Genomic DNA, 21645 nt, shown 5'->3' on the forward strand with positions numbered 1-21645 from the left:
TTGGCTGTTCAACGATGGTTATAAAATAAAATTAGCCTACGAAGTATGGACTATAAAAGGGAGAAGTCACTCAGCAGGTTATAAATCCTCTCGAAAAGTTTAATTTAATGGATATGAACTACGGTGACTCAGGGTTTGGAGCGTTCGCCTCCCAATGAAGCGACCTTGTCTCGAATCCCAAAGGGGAACAAGGTTTGAATCCCAGTGGTGACTGGTTGATACGGATTCTGTTCCCGGCCCTCACCAACCACAGTGCTGACGTAAATATCCTCAGAGGTAGACGGATCATGGGTTTGAATCTCCTTGCAATCAGGTTAAACGTGAGAGGTTTTCCTCTATGTATTGCTAATATGAGTTAGTTCAATCAGAAAATCCTTCACGAAGGCTAGTTTGTCCAAATGCTTGATTCACGAAATATAACTCCAAGAAATTATTAATTTTTGGCTTTAAAGAGCATTGCATTAGTTGTTGTTGTTCATTTACGTCGCACTAGAGCTGCACAATGGGCTATTGGCGACGGTCTGGGAAACATCCCTGAGGATGATCCGAAGACATGCCATCACAATTTTGATCCTCTGCTGAGGGGATGGAACCCCCGCTTCGGTAGCCCGACGACCTGCACGCGAAGTCGAGCACTTTACGGTAGAACAGTTTAACGAGGACCAATACCGCACACCCTCGATCCCTACGCAGGCTGATCCAAGTGGTCACCCACCCGCACACTGACAGCAGCCAGTGATGCTTGACTTCGGTGATCTGCTGGGAACCGTGTCTTAACGATCAGTCCACTGCGGGAGAAGCATTGCATTAGTATGCTTCATATAAATTACTTTTCAATTATTGTATTTCGTGTGCAATCCAGAGCAAAAAGAACAAATAACTAAAACACAAAAGTTATTTTATTTAAGAACGAAATATTTCCAGATTCAGATACGAAAACGTCTCTTAAAAAATAGGAATAAAATTCAGGTTGACATTGTGTCAACTTTTATATTAGATTTTATGTTAAGATTCTTTTTTCGAATAAGAATTTTAGCTGTGCTCGTGTGGAGGTAATATTCTCCTATAGATGATCGGCCATTTATTTCCATCAGAGCTTGAATATATTCTTCTTCGAACTCCTTTAGTACATTTATGGGCAAGTGTGCAGCAATCACTCTGTCTTTCGTTAGAGCAGACGCTAGAATTAAATAAAATATTCTGTTATTACATTTTGTTTTGTTATTGCATATAATTTCATCTGTTAATTTTTTTCAAGATACATTTCTTCATTGTTAACAAGATATTTAAAATAAAGTACAAATTTCTTGTACTTGCAAATTTTGCACACGAAAAACTGTATTGATGGCGCTGGAATAGTGCCATCAATACAGTTCAGTCAATACAGACTTTGAAACACAAATAAACTACAAACAGTAGTTTCGTATACTAACGTGTTTGTGCAAGCTTAACATTGGTGTTTATTGTGTTGATGAAGTTTTACAGTTGTGAGAAGTCAGTTTGTGTTATACACCTTTGTTAAACTAAATAACTAATAGAAAATATAACTTTATTTATATTTTATTAAATGAAATTTAAAAATATAGCTTAGATACCTGCCAAGTTTATGCATGCTCAGTGTGCATAAAATCAAAGATGACTCAGAATTCATTGAAAAAGTTATAAACAGATTTGGACAGCAAATAAGACGATTACAATTCTTGTTTGATTAGACAATTTTTTAATTGTTATGTATCAATAATTACTTAATTATTTGTTTTTGATTAAAAATATGTAATAAAATTTTTTATAACAAAATTGTTTTTCTGTATCTCTTTAATTGTTAAAAAAAAAAGTGCACCCTCTTGCACCCCGCTGCCGGCGCCCTTGGTGTCTACCACTACAAAAATGCATAGATGAAGGTAGACATTGTCGATAACTCCTCTTACCACATTGGTGACCTTCGGACGTGTGAACACGCCTACCCTGACAGAAACTCCCACTTTGATTTGAAAACGTCTACTTCGATGGATGGTCCCCATTAAACAGAAAGTTGATTTGCTACTTGTGACTGTATCCACCTCCTCGCGTTGTTGCTACTCAGTCTCGATCACACACAACATCTCCTTGCATACATTTGGCAGCTAATGGTAACACAGGAACGACCACGACCGTTATCTGAATACAGCTCTCCCGGCTTCTCCCAAACCAGCAATGAATCAACTTGTGGTACCTGTTCATCGAATTCTATCACAGATATAATTCTAGTGGGGGTGTACTGTAGTGCGTCTGCCTCTACAAAAATACAATTCCAATTCACAAGTATGTAAGGTATGGTAACTCGATGTCTGGGTACCTTTTCATAGATGAAGGCTGACATTGTTGATTTCTCCTCTTCCCCAATTACTAAGATAATCTGAAATGTTATTTAAGTAGGACGCTATATCGAAAGAGAAGTCCTTCATGGCAAATTCTCTTCTGCCTTCAAAAGTTGTTTAAAATACATAGTGCAGAGGTAAAGCTAAAATAAAATATGATGTTTCAAGAACTGACATTTTTTTTTTCAAAAATATTAAAGTGCAAGTAAATGACAGAGTTGGGCTTCAAGAAGATCACAATACCCACTCACCTGACCTATGGCGTCAGTTCCAACTGATCGTTTATTCCCCTCATTCCCGACCGTGTTTATTTTTCGCCACGGTAGGGAGCAGTATTTGTGGAGGTTGTTTTTACTTCCGGTTGAAGATTCAAGTTGAAGAATTTCTGCTGGTGTAAACTTTTTATATTTTTTTTATATTTCCTATGAGTTGCACAATCAGTCTACCCGATGAGCAGACCTAGTGCGTTCTCCAGAAGTGGTATCCACTCTTTCAGGACCACCACAATGGGTGAGATTCCGTTGGCCATGTTAATTTGGACGTCTAGTTTCTGCCACACTAGATGGCAGCACCGAGACTATTTGGATGCTAAAGTGCACTAGGAATTTAATTCTGCCGGTAATGCCAAGAGCCAATAAGGCATTCCATGGATCATTTACATGCTGCATAAGCATACGACATGACCGCTGAGGATTTTCTGCATCTCGAAAATCCGGTGTCTGAGCCGGGGATCGAACCAACACCTCCTAGAATAAGGAAGGCCTCAGCACGGATCAATTTAGTAGTCCGATGTGACGAAGTTAACTGCGCAGTAGATGAAAAATAAGAAAGATATCATTACGTCCGGGGTACTAAGCTGCGCAGTGGTTGAAAATACGAAATATGTCATTACGTTCGGACTACTAAAGAATATTTATGGTAACCCGTGCTGAGGCCTGCTCTTATCTAGGAGGTGTTGATTGAACCCGCAGACTTGGGCTCAGAAGGCCGACAACAAACAAACTGCGCCTCCCAGCCACCTGCTGGTGTAAACTAAATTGCGTAAATCCACATCTCAACCTCAATTGCATATCAATAGAGTATAATTCCCTTAAGTTACCATGTGATTTTCCGGTCAATAAGAATGCATCGACATCTATAACTGTTTCAGACCGTAAAGTTTTTATATTAAAGATTAGTTTTTAGGAAATTAAAAACTTGAAAACTGTATTTTACCTCTAAATTCTTCTTCTGTGGCAAATGCAATGACTCTAAAATCCTCAACGCAACTAATTATTTCAAAATCTAGATCGTTTAAAATTTTTTCGTAAAATTCTATACCAGTTCCATGAGCTTGGAAATCTGTATACTTTTTCTCTAAATGCTGTAAGGAGAAAAAAATATGTTATATAGATTTATTTTCTCATTTTACCAAACATTCTGCATTCTAAAAATAAAACATCAAGATAAAGATCATGCAGGCCATAGTCTTATTAGTTTCTTTTCTTATTAATCTTATTAGTTTCTTTAGCAGGCCATAGTCTTATTAGTTTTGTATTTCAAAAACGTCGTTGAACAGCAGACCCGATTTTTGGGTTTACGACTACTAATGTTAAACTCCGTAGCCTTGTAATTTTGAACCCAATCCAGAAGACAAGGGAACTCCTGGATTAAGTATTGGGAGAAATTTGCCTACTTGATGGGCTTTTTAATGGAGCTAACCTCCATTTTCGTTACACGGAGAGGAAGACCACTAGAACCTCTCAAGGTTAGTCTGGCGGTAAGGGAACTCTAACCCATGATCCGTCTACCACTGAGGATATTTCTCGTCAGTTTATTAGTTTGATGTAGACAACATTAAAAATTTACGGCTGGATTAAGTTTATACATCAGTTGTCTTGATTGGAATTAATTTTTGTTATGCATACAGCATGAAAAAAAATTGAACTCTGAAAAACTTTTGATCCTAATGACTGGATTTTCACTTATTAGGACTCATTTGATAGTTTCAGATTTTAATATAAAATATTCCTGTTAAATAGTGCAAGCAATATTTTAAGTTACGAAGTCTGACAACATTCTTTAGACGTACATACCATATTTTTTATTAAATTTTTCTTGTTTTATTAAATAAAATTTGATTTTAGAATCGCAAAATATAGGGGAAACCACATTCTGGATATCAATATTTAGGGTAGGAAAACCATCGAAGGTTTAGAAACTTGACGTAAAGTTCACTTTTTGTGCATTTCGCCATATCTGGAGAATTTGTGGTTATGTTAACGAAATAAAAAATATTTTTGCACACAAATGTGAAATTCGTTTATCCGAATATAACTCGGTGTAAAAAATAACTTTTAATAATATATTATTGTTTATAATTTTGTTTAATCATCGAAAACTTCTGAATTGTAAGGCATACACATTTTTATATCGTTTTAAAATGTGTATTATTTTAAAGGGCAAAATACAAAATTCAAACGAATTCGACCTCTAAGCAGTGACCGATCAAGACGAATTCAGGCCCAAGGCCCACCTAATTTTCTGGGCCCCTTATAAAATATTTTTAAATTAAATTATTGAAGAGTAGTGCTAATAATGAAAAAGATTCCATTGAACTGAAGAGCGATTGAAGATTATTTTTCTAAGATAAAGTTTACATATCTATAAATTAAAGCGAAATATAAAACAACAAAACAGTGTTATGTCAAAATAAAAATAGTATGGCGACCACAAACAATTGAAACCAGCGATTTCTGCTAAAAGTCACTGATTAGCTGAATTATTTTTTATTGTAAACTGTAATTATTTTTTATTTAGTCCTTAAACCAACACATAGCTAGCCCACCTTTCATTAGACATTTTACTAATTTTTGAGGCCCGTCAGAAATTGTGGGCCCTAGACCCATGCCTATTGGGCCTAGGCTATAATCAGGCCCTGCCTCTAAGTCATCAAATTTTAAAAATAAGTTACACATTTAAAATTTGATTCATTTGTTAAGACCTCTAGCTAAATTTACACCGCGAAGAAGCGCTAAAAGAGCAAAACTGAAACTAAACTATTTGGAAAAATTAATATCTATCTAAATCTACAATAACAAATTCCAAGCTTTATCACTTTCCCAAACATCGCCAATATTGCCAAATCCACCTCTTAAATTATTCAAGGTTTAATCATTTATGCATAATTAACATAATTTTACCTGATACATGCTCCATTTAGGCTTCTGCAGTAGGAATCTTGCACATTCAAAATGAGGATTTTTTAGGGCAGTAAGGATAATGGCCTCTCCTCCTGGTTGGAGCAAGTAATGAATATTAGCAAAACCTGACTTCTGATCAGTCAAACAGTTAAAACAGTAAAAGGAAACAATTTTGGACATCTTAGCCTCCCACTCAATTAAAGTTGATCTGAAAGAAATAGTTTAGTTTTTACACAAAGGAGTAACGCTGCTAGATTATGATCAATCAGTGCACCAAATAAAAATTAAATTTTTTTATAAGCTATTAAGCAGTGCAAAGAAACATTTATTTCTGAAGCATATTTGTACTCCATATTGGTGAGATATATGGTGTTTGTAGTCATCGACTACGTCAACCTTCATCTATATTAGTTTACCCCAACCTCATACCTGCCAACTCTTCCGGAAGATTTTATTTTCATATTTAAAGTGGTAGTTATTATATACTATTTTTTCTTTTATAAACTTAATTTTAAAATGAGTTTATCACCACTATTCTTACAAAAATAAAGCACATATATTAATATGCGTTACTATCATGGTTGCATACCTGCCAACTTTTAATCCCTTCCATTAGCATTTTTCCCAGTGGTATTAAAATGGAATTAAAACTTTAATTTTAAGCAAACAAATACGTTGCATTTGAAAAAACTTTAGTTGACAACCATGATAGTAACGCATATTAATATATGTGCTTAATTTTTGTAAGAATAGTGGTGATCAAAATCATTTAAAAATTATGTTTATAAAAGAAAAAATAGTATATATTTACTACCACTTTAAATATGAAAAAAAAATCTTCCGGAAAATCCGGAAGAATTGGCAGGTATGATGGTTGTCATCTTAAGTTTTCTCAAATACAACGTATTTGTTTGCTAAAAATTGAAGTCTTAATTCCATTTTAATACCACTGGGAAAAATGATAATGGAAGGGATTAAAAGTTGGCAGGTATGCAACCTAGAATCGAGTTAACATGCGTTATATACTAGTGAATTGTAATTGTATTTTTGTAGTGGTAGACTCACTACAGTATTCCCCAGACCAGAATTATATCTGTGATAGAATTCGATGAACGGATACCGCTATTGATTCATTGCTGCTTTGTGAGAAGCCGGGAGAGCTGTACTAAGATCACCGTACTGCTGAACGTGAGAAGTGTGTAAAGTTCACTCTTTTTAAATGCTGAATGTGGGAGCTGTATTAAGTTCACGGTTGTAGCCGAAGGAGTGTTGCAATTAGCAGTAGAGTGTATATAAGTTGGTATATTAGTAGTGTATGTATATAAGTAGGTCGACGTTGTTTGTGATTTTGACTGAGTAGCAACGGCGACAGGATGAGGATGTCGCAGTCACAAGTAGCAAGTCAATTGTTCAGTAAGAAATCCATCGAAGTAAGCGTGCAAATCGAAGTGGAGGTTTCTGTCAAGGTAGGCGTGTTCACATCACATCCGGGTCACCAATATGTGGTGTGAAGTTTCAGACAATGTCAACCTTCATCTATGTAAAGGTACACCATCATGAAATTAATTTTATATGTTTTATATATTAGTGTATAGGAATTGTATTTTTGTAGTGGTAGACACACTACAAGATTCATGAATGAATCGCGCCTTTAATGATAGACGCATAAAACTTGGTACACATGTAGCATACGTATTAAGACTTAATTTTGAATAAGAGGCTATCTCAGATTTAGTTCATAACAATAGTAGACATCTAAAATGGCGAAATACCAAAATTTTTAATGCGCTATTTTTTAAATGTTTTTTTCTTCATGATTTTGAATAGCATCTATTAAAGAAATTACTAAATTTGATATTTATGCATGCATTTGTCTATTTTAATCAATATATATATATCACTTATATATGGACTTATATCTATTTATATCGCTTATACTTCTATCACTAATATATGAGCTTAAGATATTAGATTTTTTATAACCAGTAATAATTAGATTTATATCCAACCAATAATCCACATTATATATTAATTTATGTACTAAATATGTTCTAAAAAGTAGAAAAAAATGTTCTAAAATATTGCTCTAAAAAATAGAGTCCTGAAACATATGAATGACTACTAATAAATCAGTATGTAATGATAGTTGACTGCAACTCTAAATACGACAATTATAATTTAGTTTTAAAAAGAAGACCGAAATAATTATCCATTATGTAGAAAAGCATTGGTTTACAATAAACTTACATAGTGACTTTTCCAAAAAAAAAAAAAAAATTCATTTTCCATTTCGAAAAAAATTTTGACAAAGTTTTGACATAAAGTTTCGACATAGAAATTCAAATTAACATTAGGTGAATATATATTGCAAAGGGGAAAAAAATATTTTTTGGCATTACAATGTTTTCGAAATATCGAAGTTCGAGATATCGAGAATATACTATAGATATACATATTTATTTGAAAATACTAACAGTTCATAGATTTTTTTTATTAAGTGCCCAGTTCTAAATTTCAGTGTTCAGAAGCACAACAAGTTTTTTTTTATTTTTCCACCAAGTTGTAAAATGTATAAAGATCAAAGAAAAGAGGAAGGAAAATTAGTACTGTCATAAAAAAGGCTTAAATTAAAGTATTATCCTGGCAGTTGAAATAAAACTTTATGTTGAATTCAATGCTAAAAATTCAATTTTCTGAGACAATCCAAACCTCGAAGTTTTATTTTTCCTAAGTGCACATTTCTAATTTTTTGAGCATTCAAACACACTACAGTTTAAAGTGCTCGAGTTTAGCATAAAGTTATAAAATATAAAAAAAAAATCATAGTTATAAAGTGCAGTATAGTTTTTGCTCGAAAGAGAACATTCGCATTATATCCACATACGCGAAGAAATCGTACAAATTGTATTTTTACCCCAACTCACTAATCACCACCACCTCCCTCAAAAAAAGGGGGTTGAGTACAGAAAAAGAGTAGAGAAGTTTTCAGTTATAATTTATATGGTAACATAAAGCTTTTCGTCAAAAAATACCTTCGATCGTAATTTTTCTAGTATGCAAGGTAAGGATCACCTTTTTTTTGCTATAATTATAGAACTAATTATAAAATTAGTGCATGTATATAACCATTAATTAATCCATATAAAATTTGATTTAATGAGGATTTGATTAATTAAAATTTAATTTTTGACAAAAGAAGTGCAAACACCAATCTTTACTTGAAGAGTAAAATAGAGATTAACAAACGAGGAACTGTTTGTTAATCATGAAGAAGAATTAAATATTATTATAAGCCTCATTCTATGCTTAAAAAAAATCTTACCTGTTAGTGATGTCAGCAACACGATATTCCATATTTCCATGCTTTCGATAGAATTTAAGGTAATTTATGAAATTAAAGGATTTGTCTACCGCTATTACTTTATGAAATTTAGGGAAGACTGTCTTAAATATCTCAAGGGAACTCACTCCACAACCTATATCCATTATAATCGAGTGGCTGAGATCACCCCAATTCAGTCTGTTGGCTGAATCTAACAAAAACTCAGCAGTAGATCTTAAGCTTGGAGAAAGATCTTTCAAGCACTGTCTATGAGGATCTTCAACATCAGCATTTGCCATTATTATTCAACTGTTTAAAATCTGAGAAGTGAAGCACACAGATCAAGGAAAACAATATCTTAACCAACTTTCAAATAAATCTTTTTCTTCTTCTTTATCTTAGTTACTAACATCAGCTTTTGATATCCTTGGCAGTCCCGCAGTGGACTGATCGTTAAGACACGGTTCCCAGCAGATCACCGAAGTCAAGCATCACTGGCTGCGGTCAGTGTGCGGGTGGGTGACCACTTGGATCAGTGTGCGTAGGGACCGAGGGTGTGCGGTATCGATCCTCGTTGAGCTGTTCTACCGTAAAGTGGTGGACTGATCGTTAAGACACGGTTCCCAGCAGATCACCGAAGTCAAGCATCACTGGCTGCGGTCAGTGTGCGGGTGGGTGACCACTTGGATCAGTGTGCGTAGGGACCGAGGGTGTGCGGTATTGGTCCTCGTTAAACTGTGGAACCGTAAAGTGGTGGACTGATCGTTAAGACACGGTTCCCAGCAGATCACCGAAGTCAAGCATCACTGGCTGCGGTCAGTGTGCGGGTGGGTGACCACTTGGATCAGTGTGCGTAGGGACCGAGGGTGTGCGGTATTGGTCCTCGTTGAGCTGTTCTACCGTAAAGTGGTGGACTGATCGTTAAGACACGGTTCCCAGCAGATCACCGAAGTCAAGCATCACTGGCTGCGGTCAGTGTGCGGGTGGGTGACCACTTGGATCAGTGTGCGTAGGGACCGAGGGTGTGCGGTATTGGTCCTCGTTAAACTGTGGAACCGTAAAGTGGTGGACTTCGCGCGCAGGTCCTCGGGCTACCGAAGCGGGGGTGCCATCCCCTCCGCAGAGGATCAAAATTGTGATGGCATGTCTTCGGATCATCCTCAGGGATGTTTCCCAGACCGTCGCCAATAGCCCATTGTGCAGCTCTAGTGCGACTTAAATTAACAACAACAACAACTACCGTATAGTGCTGGACTTCGCGTGCAGGTCGTCGGGCTACCGAAACGGGGGTGCCTCCCCTCTGCAGAGGATCAAAATTGTGATGGCATGTCTTCGGATCATCCTTAGGGATGTTTCCCAGACCGTCGCCAATAGCCCATTGTGTAGCTCTAGTCCGACGTAAATGAACAACAACATATCCTTGCAATGGGCACCTCAAGCTTCTTGAGGCCAGATTTCTAGTTGGAATATACTGGTCTTAATACTACAATAGGTGTTACGCTATAAGTTCGTTCGTAAAAAGTTAAACCTGTGATAACGTAAGGATAGTTAAGAAAAATTAACACCGTGCCATCTACACTACTCTTTAAAGTATAGCCAGTGGTTATGTTTGACTGGTGCACTAATGACTCCAGTTGCCTCTTCCCATGGAGCTGAAAAGTTCACCAAGGCCGATAATTGCAAGAGAATATTATATTTTATAACCGTCGTTGAACAGCTGACCCAAATTTTGGGTTTACTACTACTAATGTTCAACTCCGTAGCCTTGTAATTCTGAACCCAATCCAGAAGACGAGCGAACTCCTAGATTAAGTACCGGGAGATATTTTTTGTGGAAGAATTTTTGATGGAACTAACCCGCATTTGCGTTATATGGGGATGAAAACCACGAGAAACTCTCACCGTTAGCCTAACGGCAAGGGAACTCCAACCCATGATCTGTCTACCACTGCAAATGTTTCACGTCAGCACTGTGATCGGTGTAAGCCGGATGCGGATTTGTATTTACCATCCATCGCTGGGATTCGAACCCGATTCACCTTACTGGAAGGCGAATGCTCTATCCCTTGAGCCATCGCGGCTCAAGCGAATAGCATGAAACAGGCTTAGATGAAGTAAAAATAATTTCATATCAGTCTTCACACCAGTCATTAGGTCGTGATTTGAGGAGAAATTAAGCCCCGGCACAGGGTACAGAAGGTTGCAAGTTCGTGCCCAGAAAGAAGATTAGCACATACAAGCCACACGACAGATTTAGGGTATAGTCAAATGCAATATCCAGGGCCTGTCTTTAGGAACTGGTTTCTATCTATTAGTTCCAAATTATTTAATTGATAAATGATACATTTATTGGATAGATTATTTTTTATCTATACGTTTAGATTTCTAAGCGGTGCAATTTTCGCTATGTATTCTATTCTTCTTCTTTCCCCCATATTCGCTATGTATCAAAGTATGGCTCAATAATAAGACAGTATGTTTAATGCATTCAGTTTTTATCTTATGAGCTCCAACTTAATTTGTGTCACGAAACCTTCACATTTTCTCCACGGTAATGCATCGTATCAAGGGTTCACAGACACATGCCGATAGTAATGAAGAGCTGAAGCTTTAGGATATAGTGTAGCTTTTTGATGTATTATTTTGTATACTCATTCTCGTATCAATCATCGTGCTGACTTAAAAAATCCCTAGTGGTAGATGGATCGTCCCCTTGCCGCAGGGCTAAAAACCCTGAGACGTGTTCGTGGTTTTCTCACCATGTAACGCAAACACGAGTTAGTTCCATCAAAAAGCCTTCCCTTGAAGTTGGTTTGTCGCCATTGCTTTATCCAGGAGTTTTCTTATCTTCTGGGTAAGGTTCAAAATTACAAGGCTATGGAGTTGAACATTGATATCGATAGTCGTCAACTCAGAATTGGGTCGGTTGTTCAACGGCAGTTATAAAAAAAATAATACAAAAACTGCATGCAATCTTTTTTTCAAATTAAGGAAGTGATATCCCATTTTGAGAAGCATAACACAAGGATACGTCGTTACGGGTTGATTCGAACCCCTTACCTCTATGTTTCATGGTGTTTGGTGGAAGGACTATGCCCCTCAACCACAGAAGCTCCCTTCGAGTCTCGTAGTCATTATAAAAGCCAACTAAACACAACCAGGCACTGAGTGGACTTAAATTAAAGGCCTTGAGCCGCTAGGTTAGTTGCAGTCTTACTCCTCTGCAGTTTGGTCTTGTGTTCGATTTCTTGACCCAAGAGCTGGGTGCTCAGTTGTTAGCTTCTCCGATCACGTTGATTGTTGTTGTAGTTCATTTATGTCGCACTAGAACTGCACAATGGGCTATTGGCGACGGTCTGGGAAACATCCCTAAGGATGATCCGAAGACATGCCATCACAATTTTGATCCTCTGCAGAGGGGAGGCACCCCCGCTTCGGTAGCCCGACGACCTGCACGCGAAATCGAGCACTTTACGGTCGAACAGTTTAACAAGGACCAATACCGCACACCCTCGGTCCCTACGCAGACTGATGCAAGTGATCACCCACCCGCACAAGACCGCAGCCGGTGATCTGCTGGAAACCGCGTCTTAACGATCAGTCCACTGCGGGACCCGATCAAGTTGAAGTATCCTATTATAGTTTTTTTCTTCCTTTACCTCATACTAATAATATAGCTAAGTTATGTTTACTTTTCGATAATGACTATACTTATTTATATATAAAAAAATATTTATTAATGATTTAAAAAAAATCTATTTCACCGATTTTTTTGGCTGAATATTCGTTGCATCCATAGTAAGAATGTGTATTTCAGATTTGAGGCATTTTTAATGTTGGTTGTTTCTTGATTAAAATTTTTCTCAATAATTCCAAACAAAAGTATTTGAGAAAGTGAAATATTCTATCGAAACAGAAGTACATTTAGTGATATTTTTGCATTAAAACAGTTCAACAATTTAACAGTTTCAATTAGTAACAAATTCAAGTTGCATATTTACTCAGCTTTCAATCAACTAGCAAAAAATGCTTTTTATAGATCAAAAATTGTAAATAGTTAAAAAAAATAACGTTTATAGGGCAAGAGTAATATAATGATAAGCAACACTTTTTCCAAAAGTGATGTTATTACATCAAAATGCTTCCTAGTATATTTCAGATAGGCAGTTTACAGAAGTACTACCATATAACAATACGATTCTCCAAAAAAATTTAGGAATCTCTCCTAAAATTTAGATATCTTTAGGAACTTATTTTATTTCCGCAAGTCCTTCAATGTTGGATAAAACCAGGGTTCTTGATTTTTTTGTAAAAAATCAAAAAAATCGGATTATCTTGATTTAAATCAGATTTTTTTGATTTTTATTCAAACACATTATAAGAGCTTTAATTTATGATTAAAAAAACTTTATAAATGTTTAATCAAAATTAAATTAATATTAAAACTATATTATAACAATATTTTAGAAGCTTTAACTTATTAAAATAATTTTTCATTATAATGCATAGCGACCATTTTAATACAAAGGCATGATTGAAATTAAAAGACAAGATAAAAAAGATAATTTAAAGAATACTACTTTAACTAGTAACACAAAGTTTCAATTAGCACACCATAATTTCAATTTTAAATTGTGATCTCTTTTTTTTTCTCTTGATTTATAAAATGGCAAAATAAATGCAACAGATTGTGTTTATAAATGTTGTCATTCATCAAAAAATAAATATTCAATCTATATATTTTTATGTTAAAATAATCATTTTTAATCCTATATCAAAATACATAAGTTAAGCTAAATAACATTTTTAAAAAATCTATGTACTCATTGGAAATTTTTTTCACAAAAGAAAATCTGATAATTTCAAAGATACCGTGAACATATTTTGAGGAAAAAAAATACCAGTGAATAACCCTTCTGCTTCAAATAGACTTTGAAAGGGAAGAATGACACTATATCAGGAAAAAAATATCTGAACTCAGCTTTTTTTTTTCTTTCTATTTTTGGCATATTAAGGTAATTTCTTTTTAATATAGCCTCAAGCTTTAGAAATATAGAAATTTCCATCAATAAACTATAATGTAGATTAGAATTCCATGCTTTTTTAATCAAAAGGTTAACATTTGCTTTTTTTCTTTTTGAAAAAAAATCATGTTTATTTACTTTCTATAGCTATGCAAGTCTATATTAAGATAGCATTAAATATTTACTTTAATCTGTACTTTCAATGTTAAGAATCAAAATATTTTAAACATGTAATTTCAAATGTGTTTAACACACACCAAGAAAGAAAGTAATTTCGTTAACTAAAATTAATAAATGCAGCAATTTATTTAAAGTAAATTTTAAAACTAAGAAAAGAAAATAATAAAAGTATCAATAATTCAAAGCACTGTTTTTTAACTTTTAAAATCAAAATAATATATATATATATAAAAATCAATTGATTTAAATCAATGATTTTTTTAAAAAAATCATTTGATTTTAATCATGATTTAAATCGTGATTTAAATCAAGCTGATTTAAATCAACGAACCCTGGATAAAACTCCGCAAGTTTCATCAAAACCGGATAACTGTGGTTTACAACCCTTGTGCAATTTAGCTTCGGATGACCTTACATCGCAATTTATTTTTTAACCTAAACTACAACATAAAGAGGGTCTAATGTATTGATAATTCTATTGTGAAAATGTAGATTTATTAGTAGTACGTATTGTAATGTAGTAGAAAATATAGTATAAACATACTTACAAATTTTAACAATTAATATTTTAAAAAAGAAAACAACAAATTGACAGTAACAATTTTATTTATTTCATTTTTGATAATATGCTGTTCTTCAAAATTCAGAAAACAAATCCAAGCTTCTTACTAACTTCCTTTGAGGTACTCGCTTAAATGCCTTATTCCAATCATTGGTGTTTTTCATTTCCAAAAGAATATCCAATAGAATATTTAAAGGAAGACTCTTGTTTCCTCTGCCCCACCTAAAAACATTACATTGCAAAATTATAAGAAACATATCACAATTAATTTTATAACAAACATTTAGAACAAAAGTATAAATTAAGGAGATTTATAATTAATAATTGAAATTATGGTAATACAGTAGGGAACCGATTATCCGGAACGGTCGGGACCATCGCTATTCCGGATAACTGATTTTTCCGGTTTTCTGACTCGCTACAAAAAGTCGTTTTTTTATTGTTAAACCCAACTAAAAAAAAAAATTGGAAATAATCTTAAAAATAAGAAAAAACGATGAAGTAATACACTAATGATTATTTCCAAAATGATGGTAAGGTAAACCTCTTTAAAAAAAGAAAGAAAAATCGTAAAATCTTACAAGGAAAAATTTTTTTTTTTTAAAAAAATGGCGAGAAAATTTATCGAATTTTGTTCCGGTTTTTTGGTTTTCCGGTTTTCTGATTTCCGGATAACGGGTTCTGTACTGTAATATAACTGTTGCAAGATTCTAATTTTTCAATAATCAATTTTGTATTTTATAGATAAACTTGCAGCCTGTGGCGACCAGCTTGGTTACCTTTCGAAATTACCTAGAACAACATATAATAAATTTGATTAATAATTAAGCCAAATGGACACCACAACTGTATTTAAATATTCAAACTCTTCAACCCCCCCTCTGATCCTAACATTTTAATTAGTTTTAAACAATAAATTAATGAAATATTTTCCTCGCCTAGATGGAAACCTCGCCTACAAGGAAGTACTTAAATTTCAATTTAAGCCAGTAGATCCCAACCGTTTGTTGCCCACTGCCCCCAGATATGCCAACTTGCTTTGGAGAGCAAATATACATTTTAAAGTGGTAGTTTATCAATTGTGATTCTTAGTTTAATAAATTCAATTTAGTAGATTTTTATTCACCACTATTTCTAAATGATTTGTAGGCTTATACAATGCACCACTTTATAGTACTTTAGTCATGCTATACCTTTTAAAAAGCAAGCAAAACTTGTTAAATATATACTTTGTAGTTATTTACCGTTTTTTTAAAATTATTTTGGCGTGTCCGGGGCAGTTGGCATCTCTGTGCCCCCCTCTAGAAATTGATTGACATTTATCACCCCTTTTTTTCTACTTGATTGAAAAAGATAAACACAATACATTGATGCAAGTGAGCATCAATAAATTTGAATATATGCTAAATTATACCTGATTTTAATTTAAATTCAAATGTAAATAATGAAGCAATTTTATCCAGTCACTGTAGAAAATGAAATTAAAAAAATGTACATCACTTTCACTTTTTTTTCTTTCAAAAAGAGGTGATATTTGAAGCGCTAAAATGGAAACAAGAGTATATATATTTAAATTTATTTTGTAATTCAATCTGGAAAAATTGAAAACATTGACAACTAAAATGCGAAAATTCAATTATTCATTTTTACATTTTCAAGAGACTGTCTTGTGCTGGCGGATTTTAGTTAAAGCTTGAATATCAGGTAATTTGTTTGTCAGATTAAAGTATAGGTCTCCTTAGATGCAAATCTCCAACCTACTTCTTTGTTTTGTGAGAAGCTGGACAACCTAACTAAATCTTCTTTTTGCTAAATATGTTGACGGGACCCAGATGAGGAGCGATTTGCTGGCTTTTATTATTATTATTAATTTTTATTTTATAACTGTCTTTGAACAGCCGACCCAGTTTTTGGGTTTACGACAACTAATGTTCAACTCTGTAACCTTGTAATTTTGAACCCAATCCAGAAGACAAGTAAACTCTGGGATCAAGTATTGGAAGAAATTTGCCTTCCTGGAGGACTATTTGATGGAACTAACCTGCATCTGCATTACATGGAGAGGAAGAGCATGAGAACCTCCCACGGTTAACCTGACTGCAAGGGGACTGCCTACCACTGAGGATGAGGATAGTTCACGTCAGCACTGTGATCGGTGCAAGCCAGATGCGGAATTCGTATTGATCAGCCATTGTTGGGATTATTATTAATAAAAATTTTTTCCCTTTGAATACTAATCCCACACCTGAGGACTACTGCCTTGTCGCTTTAGGGTGATCACACAGCCTGACAAAGGCAGGGGCATACGGGGCAGTTTCCCCGGGCCCCACATCAGAGGGGGTTCCAAATCGAATTAAAAGTTCATTTTAGGTTTCTTTCTTTAATGAACTTTTAAAAAAAAAAAATATCAGTACAGTGTAAAATCCGTCAGTTTTATGTTAGCTTCTTCATTAATCTATCGTATGAACACAAAAAATCTGTATTTTGTAAATCCATGGCTTTCTAGTGCGGAATTCAGCTAAATTTTCGTTATTACAATGGATGGATGGCCAATGAAAAGCCCGTACATCGCAACACTTTTACATATCGCAAAATATGATATGTTTACAAAAATACAGACTTCTGGTTTGCTTAAGTGAGCCATCGTAATTGTGAAAATTTAGCTGAATTCTGCCCTAATGTCCGCAAGGATATGAATTCTTCGCAACTAGATGACAAAGTTAACAATCAGAAAACTGCATTCGGCATGATGAACATACAATTGTCAGAAAGTCAATAAAATGGACAGAACGATATTTTGTCTGACCATTGGAGGGGAAGGACTTAATAGCTATTTTAGGTTCCAGTCAATTTTCTTGTTATATATGTATGATGAGGTGAAAAAATTAAATATCTCCATAAAATTTAATTCTTCATTACAGAAGTAGTGAAGCAGAAGGGGGCCCCCAAAGAAGTTATTGCCCCGGGCCCCAATTAGGCTAAGTCGGGCCCTGGGTGATCACCCCTAAGTAAGAAAAATCAATGCCTTGATTTTATGAATTGCAATATTAGTGGAGAGAGGGAAAGAGATTTTGGATGCATAACACTTAGTACAGTACCCCCACACTATCAAGATACTTATTTCTAAAAGACACTAAGAGGTTATAGATCTGGAAAAGAATGGACAACAGCCCAATTAATTTTTGTCATAGACTTTAGTTTTATTCCCAGTTTTTGAAAACTTATTTAGTTTAATGTTTTGTAGTTAATAGATGGGAGTCTTAGTACTATTGCTTTGTAATAATAAAAAAGTATAATAAATAAAAACAAAATTCATAAAGCTATCACATTTTTATAAGCTTTATAATACACTTGAATAAAAAATAAATAATAATTCAAACCAATAAGCTTTATGCTTAAACTTAAATTTAGAAAATTATAAATTCAATTTATATCCAGATTTATTACATCACACTTGTTTAATATCAGTTCAGCGTGTTCCATTATAGGTATAACCATGAAATTATTATAATCATTCCAAAATACTTATGTTTAATGAATATAACTTCTCTTCAGTTTCCTCCCCCTTCAACCTATTTTTTATAATATTGTAGTCAAGTCAAAATAGCATTACTTATAAACTATTTTAATGATAATTTTGATCAGTTGGAAAAGCGCCATACAATTCAATATTCCTACAACAACTAACAAAGTTTTTTTTCTTCTTTTTTTTAAATTTTCTACTTATAAAAAAAGATTTAAAATACTTTTTCAATTCTACATTTTGAAAGTATGACACTAATGATTTTTTACTGAATACTTACATTAAATATTCATCATATGGTAGATGCACAGCTTTAATTTGTTCTCTTTTAGCCTTAGCCAGAACTACAGGTTCTTTAATGCATTTATCTACCAGACCACCTGAAATATAGTGATAATATTAGATCAAACTGTGAGATATCATCAGATAATGCAAATGATCTAAAACTATTTTTGTTAGTGTACAACAGTTCATAATTCTATACAAAGAAAAAAATACATTTATTATAGTCCATTTAACGTAAATTTTTTGTCATAATTCTTAAACTGGGTAACTTAGCCCCAAATTTCAACTATGTTTTCTCACATTACTTGTTTAATTGTTGTTTATAACATGTTAAATTCTTTTTACAAGAATTAATCATTTGGCACGTAACATGCTTTAAATTTTTTAACTAATTTTTTTCTTCTAATTTTTATCTTAATTGAAGGTTATACTTAACTTAAATACATAATGGTCAATTCGATTCAACTTTCCTTTTTACAAGTGAAAATTTCAAATATTTTAAACAGGTTAAAAAAAAAAAAAAACAAGTTCTCTGTAAGTATTAGAAGCATTATTGAAAATTATCCAACTGATGCTAAATGATGTAAACAATTCAATTTATAGGTTCTCCTGTATGCATAAAAAATACTTTTTTAAATTTTTGGGTATTAGGAGCATTATAGTTCCGGTCAATTTTTTTATTATAAATAGAAGTACCATAGGAAAGTAAGTTCTCTTTAAGTATTAGAAGCATTGTTGACAATTATATACAACTGATGCTAAATGATGCAACCAATTCAATTTATAGGTTCCCCTGTATGCAAAGTAACAAGTTCTCTATAAGTATTAGAAATTAGAACCATTATTGAAAGTTATCCAACTGATGCTAAATGATGTAAACAATTAAATTTATAGGTTCTCCTGTATGCATAAAAAATACTTTTTTAAATTTTTGGGTATTAGGAGCATTATAGTTCTGGTCAATTTTTTAATTATAAATAGAAGTACCATAGGAAAGTAAGTTCTCTTTAAGTATTAGAAGCATTGTTGAAAATTATATATACAACTGATGCTAAATGATGTAAACAATTCAATTTATAGGTTCCCCTGTATGCAAAGTAACAAGTTCTCTATAAGTATTAGAACCATTATTGAAAGTTATCCAACTGATGCTAAATGATGTAAACAATTAAATTTATATGTTCTCCTGAATGCATAAATACTTTTTTCAATTTTTGGGTAAAGCGAGCATTATAGTTCTGGTCAATTTTTTAATTATAAATAGAAGTACCATAGGAAAGTACCTATTAAGTTCTCTTTAAGTTCTAGAAGCATTGTTGAAAATTATACAACTGATGCTAAATGATGTAAACAATTTAATTTATAGGTTCTCCTGTATGCATAAATACTTTTTTCAATTTTTGGGTATAGCGAGCATTATAGTTCTGGTCAATTTTTTAATTATAAATAGAAGTACCATAGGAAAGTACCTATTAAGTTCTCTTTAAGTTTTAGAAGCATTGTTGAAAATTATACAACTGATGCTAAATGATGCAAACAATTTAATTTATAGGTTCTCCTGTATGCATAAATACTTTTTTCAATTTTTGGGTATAGTGACCATTATAGTTCCAGTCAATTTTTTAAATTATAAATAGAAATACCAGAGGTAAAAACAGCAAAGTAACAAGTTCTCTGTAAGCATTATTTAAAATTATCCAACTCATGTTAAATGATGTAAACAATTATACTTTTTTCAATTTTTGGGTATTAGGAGCATTAATAGTTCTAGTAATTTTTTTAATTATAAATTGGAATTACCAGAGGAAAGTAACAAGTTCCCTTTAAGTATTAGAAGCATTATTGAAAATCATCCAACTGATGCTAAATGATGTAAACAATTAAATTTCCAGGTTCTCTTGTATGCTAAAATAAATACTTTTTACAATTTTAGGGTATTAGGAACATTATAGTTCCAGTCAAATTTTTTAATTATAAATAGAAATAAATCTCATAAAACTTAGTTAAATAAATAAATGATATAAAAGTACAATATCATATGAAAATATAATTTTTTTTTTTACCAATGATGTACACAGCGTTGTGATCATAAGTTTTCATTGGTTCCTTGGCATATGGTGTAATATAAATCAACTTTTCCTTAGGGAAAATATCAGTATAACTCAAATCAGTTAAAGTGATGAAGTTATCAGGAGCATACAAATTAGGCATGTATCTGCTGAATGCAGACATAGTAGAGCTGTTATGATCAACATTACAGAAAAACAAGTCATACGGATATGGGTTTCTACGGTTAACCCCATACAGTTCAAGGAGTTGCTCCCCACAATTGTTACAATCCATTTTGCGCATGAAGCAATCATAATCCATATCTACAATAAACTTTTGTCCATGCACAACTGCATTTGAAAGTCGCTGATTATAGAAATGCATGAAACTTTTACGCCTGACTCGCACGATCATCGTGTTGTGCCCGATTCCATATTGTATATGCTCAGGCGGTACGATTGTTTCTTTTTCGATCAACCACTCCTCCCTTTCTTTCCTTTTCCTTTCTCTTTTTGAGATGTCATATTTTTTTCTAGCCTCTCTTTCATACAAAAAACCCATATACTTAACTCTAGATGAAAACGAATACATGTTCAAGAGTTCTCTCATGTCTTCTACTGATATTTTTGAAGGAACTTTACGTCCTTCTAGTTTAGCAACTTCGTGTTCCATTAATATAAGAAGGATTTTCTTCTTAGATTCGACATCGGTGTTGAGTTCGGCGTATTTAATGACCTTATCCTCGGACTCATCGTGTTGCTTTTCATCTGAGCTTTCGTTATCTTTTTCTTCTTTCAGGGAAGATGAATAAAAAACTGGTGTTGTACGATAAAAACGTAAATGGTTTAGACTAGAGGAAAGTTTAGGTGAGGTTTTGTTAACGTGGAAATAAAAGATCGGGAGAGAAGCGTGTAGTTTTAAATTTCGTTTGGATATTGAAACAATGCGCAGAAAATTTTGACACAATTTACTCATAATGAACTTTTCAGATAGTTCATTAATTTATAATTTATTTTTTTATTACGGTAAATCGCTGATGAAATATAAAACTCAAGTTTCATAAATCGCACTTTGTTTGTTTATATTTTAGCTTTTGAATGAAATCGCTTCAGTTCATTTAAAAACTTTAATATGCTCGGTGGAGGAAATTCGCACTAAATC

At 33.4% G+C, this 21645-nt stretch overlaps 2 protein-coding genes across 2 annotated transcripts; both read right to left on the bottom strand.

The window, feature by feature from the left end:
• Positions 1 to 881: 881 nt before the first annotated feature.
• On the bottom strand, positions 882 to 9318 carry LOC107436431 (4-vinylphenol methyltransferase 2). The gene is made up of 4 exons (XM_043040253.3): positions 8862 to 9318; positions 5540 to 5747; positions 3573 to 3720; positions 882 to 1180 (listed from the first exon to the last, which is right to left on the bottom strand). Exons 1-4 carry the CDS (start codon positions 9158 to 9160, stop codon positions 966 to 968), a joined length of 870 nt encoding a protein of 289 aa, XP_042896187.2. The 5' UTR covers positions 9161 to 9318; the 3' UTR covers positions 882 to 965.
• A 5335-nt stretch (positions 9319 to 14653) lies between these two features.
• Positions 14654 to 21640, bottom strand: LOC107436434 (mitochondrial ribonuclease P protein 1 homolog). The gene is made up of 3 exons (XM_087164511.1): positions 20499 to 21640; positions 18431 to 18530; positions 14654 to 14849 (listed from the first exon to the last, which is right to left on the bottom strand). The coding sequence occupies exons 1-3, from the start codon at positions 21457 to 21459 to the stop codon at positions 14702 to 14704; spliced, it is 1209 nt and encodes a 402-aa protein (XP_087020637.1). The 5' UTR covers positions 21460 to 21640; the 3' UTR covers positions 14654 to 14701.
• Between the last annotated feature and the right edge of the window lie 5 nt (positions 21641 to 21645).

Source organism: Parasteatoda tepidariorum, chromosome 5, assembly GCF_982258835.1.
Source record: "Parasteatoda tepidariorum strain Cologne lab strain chromosome 5, Ptep-v5.0, whole genome shotgun sequence".
NCBI classification, from domain to species: Eukaryota; Metazoa; Arthropoda; class Arachnida; order Araneae; family Theridiidae; genus Parasteatoda; species Parasteatoda tepidariorum.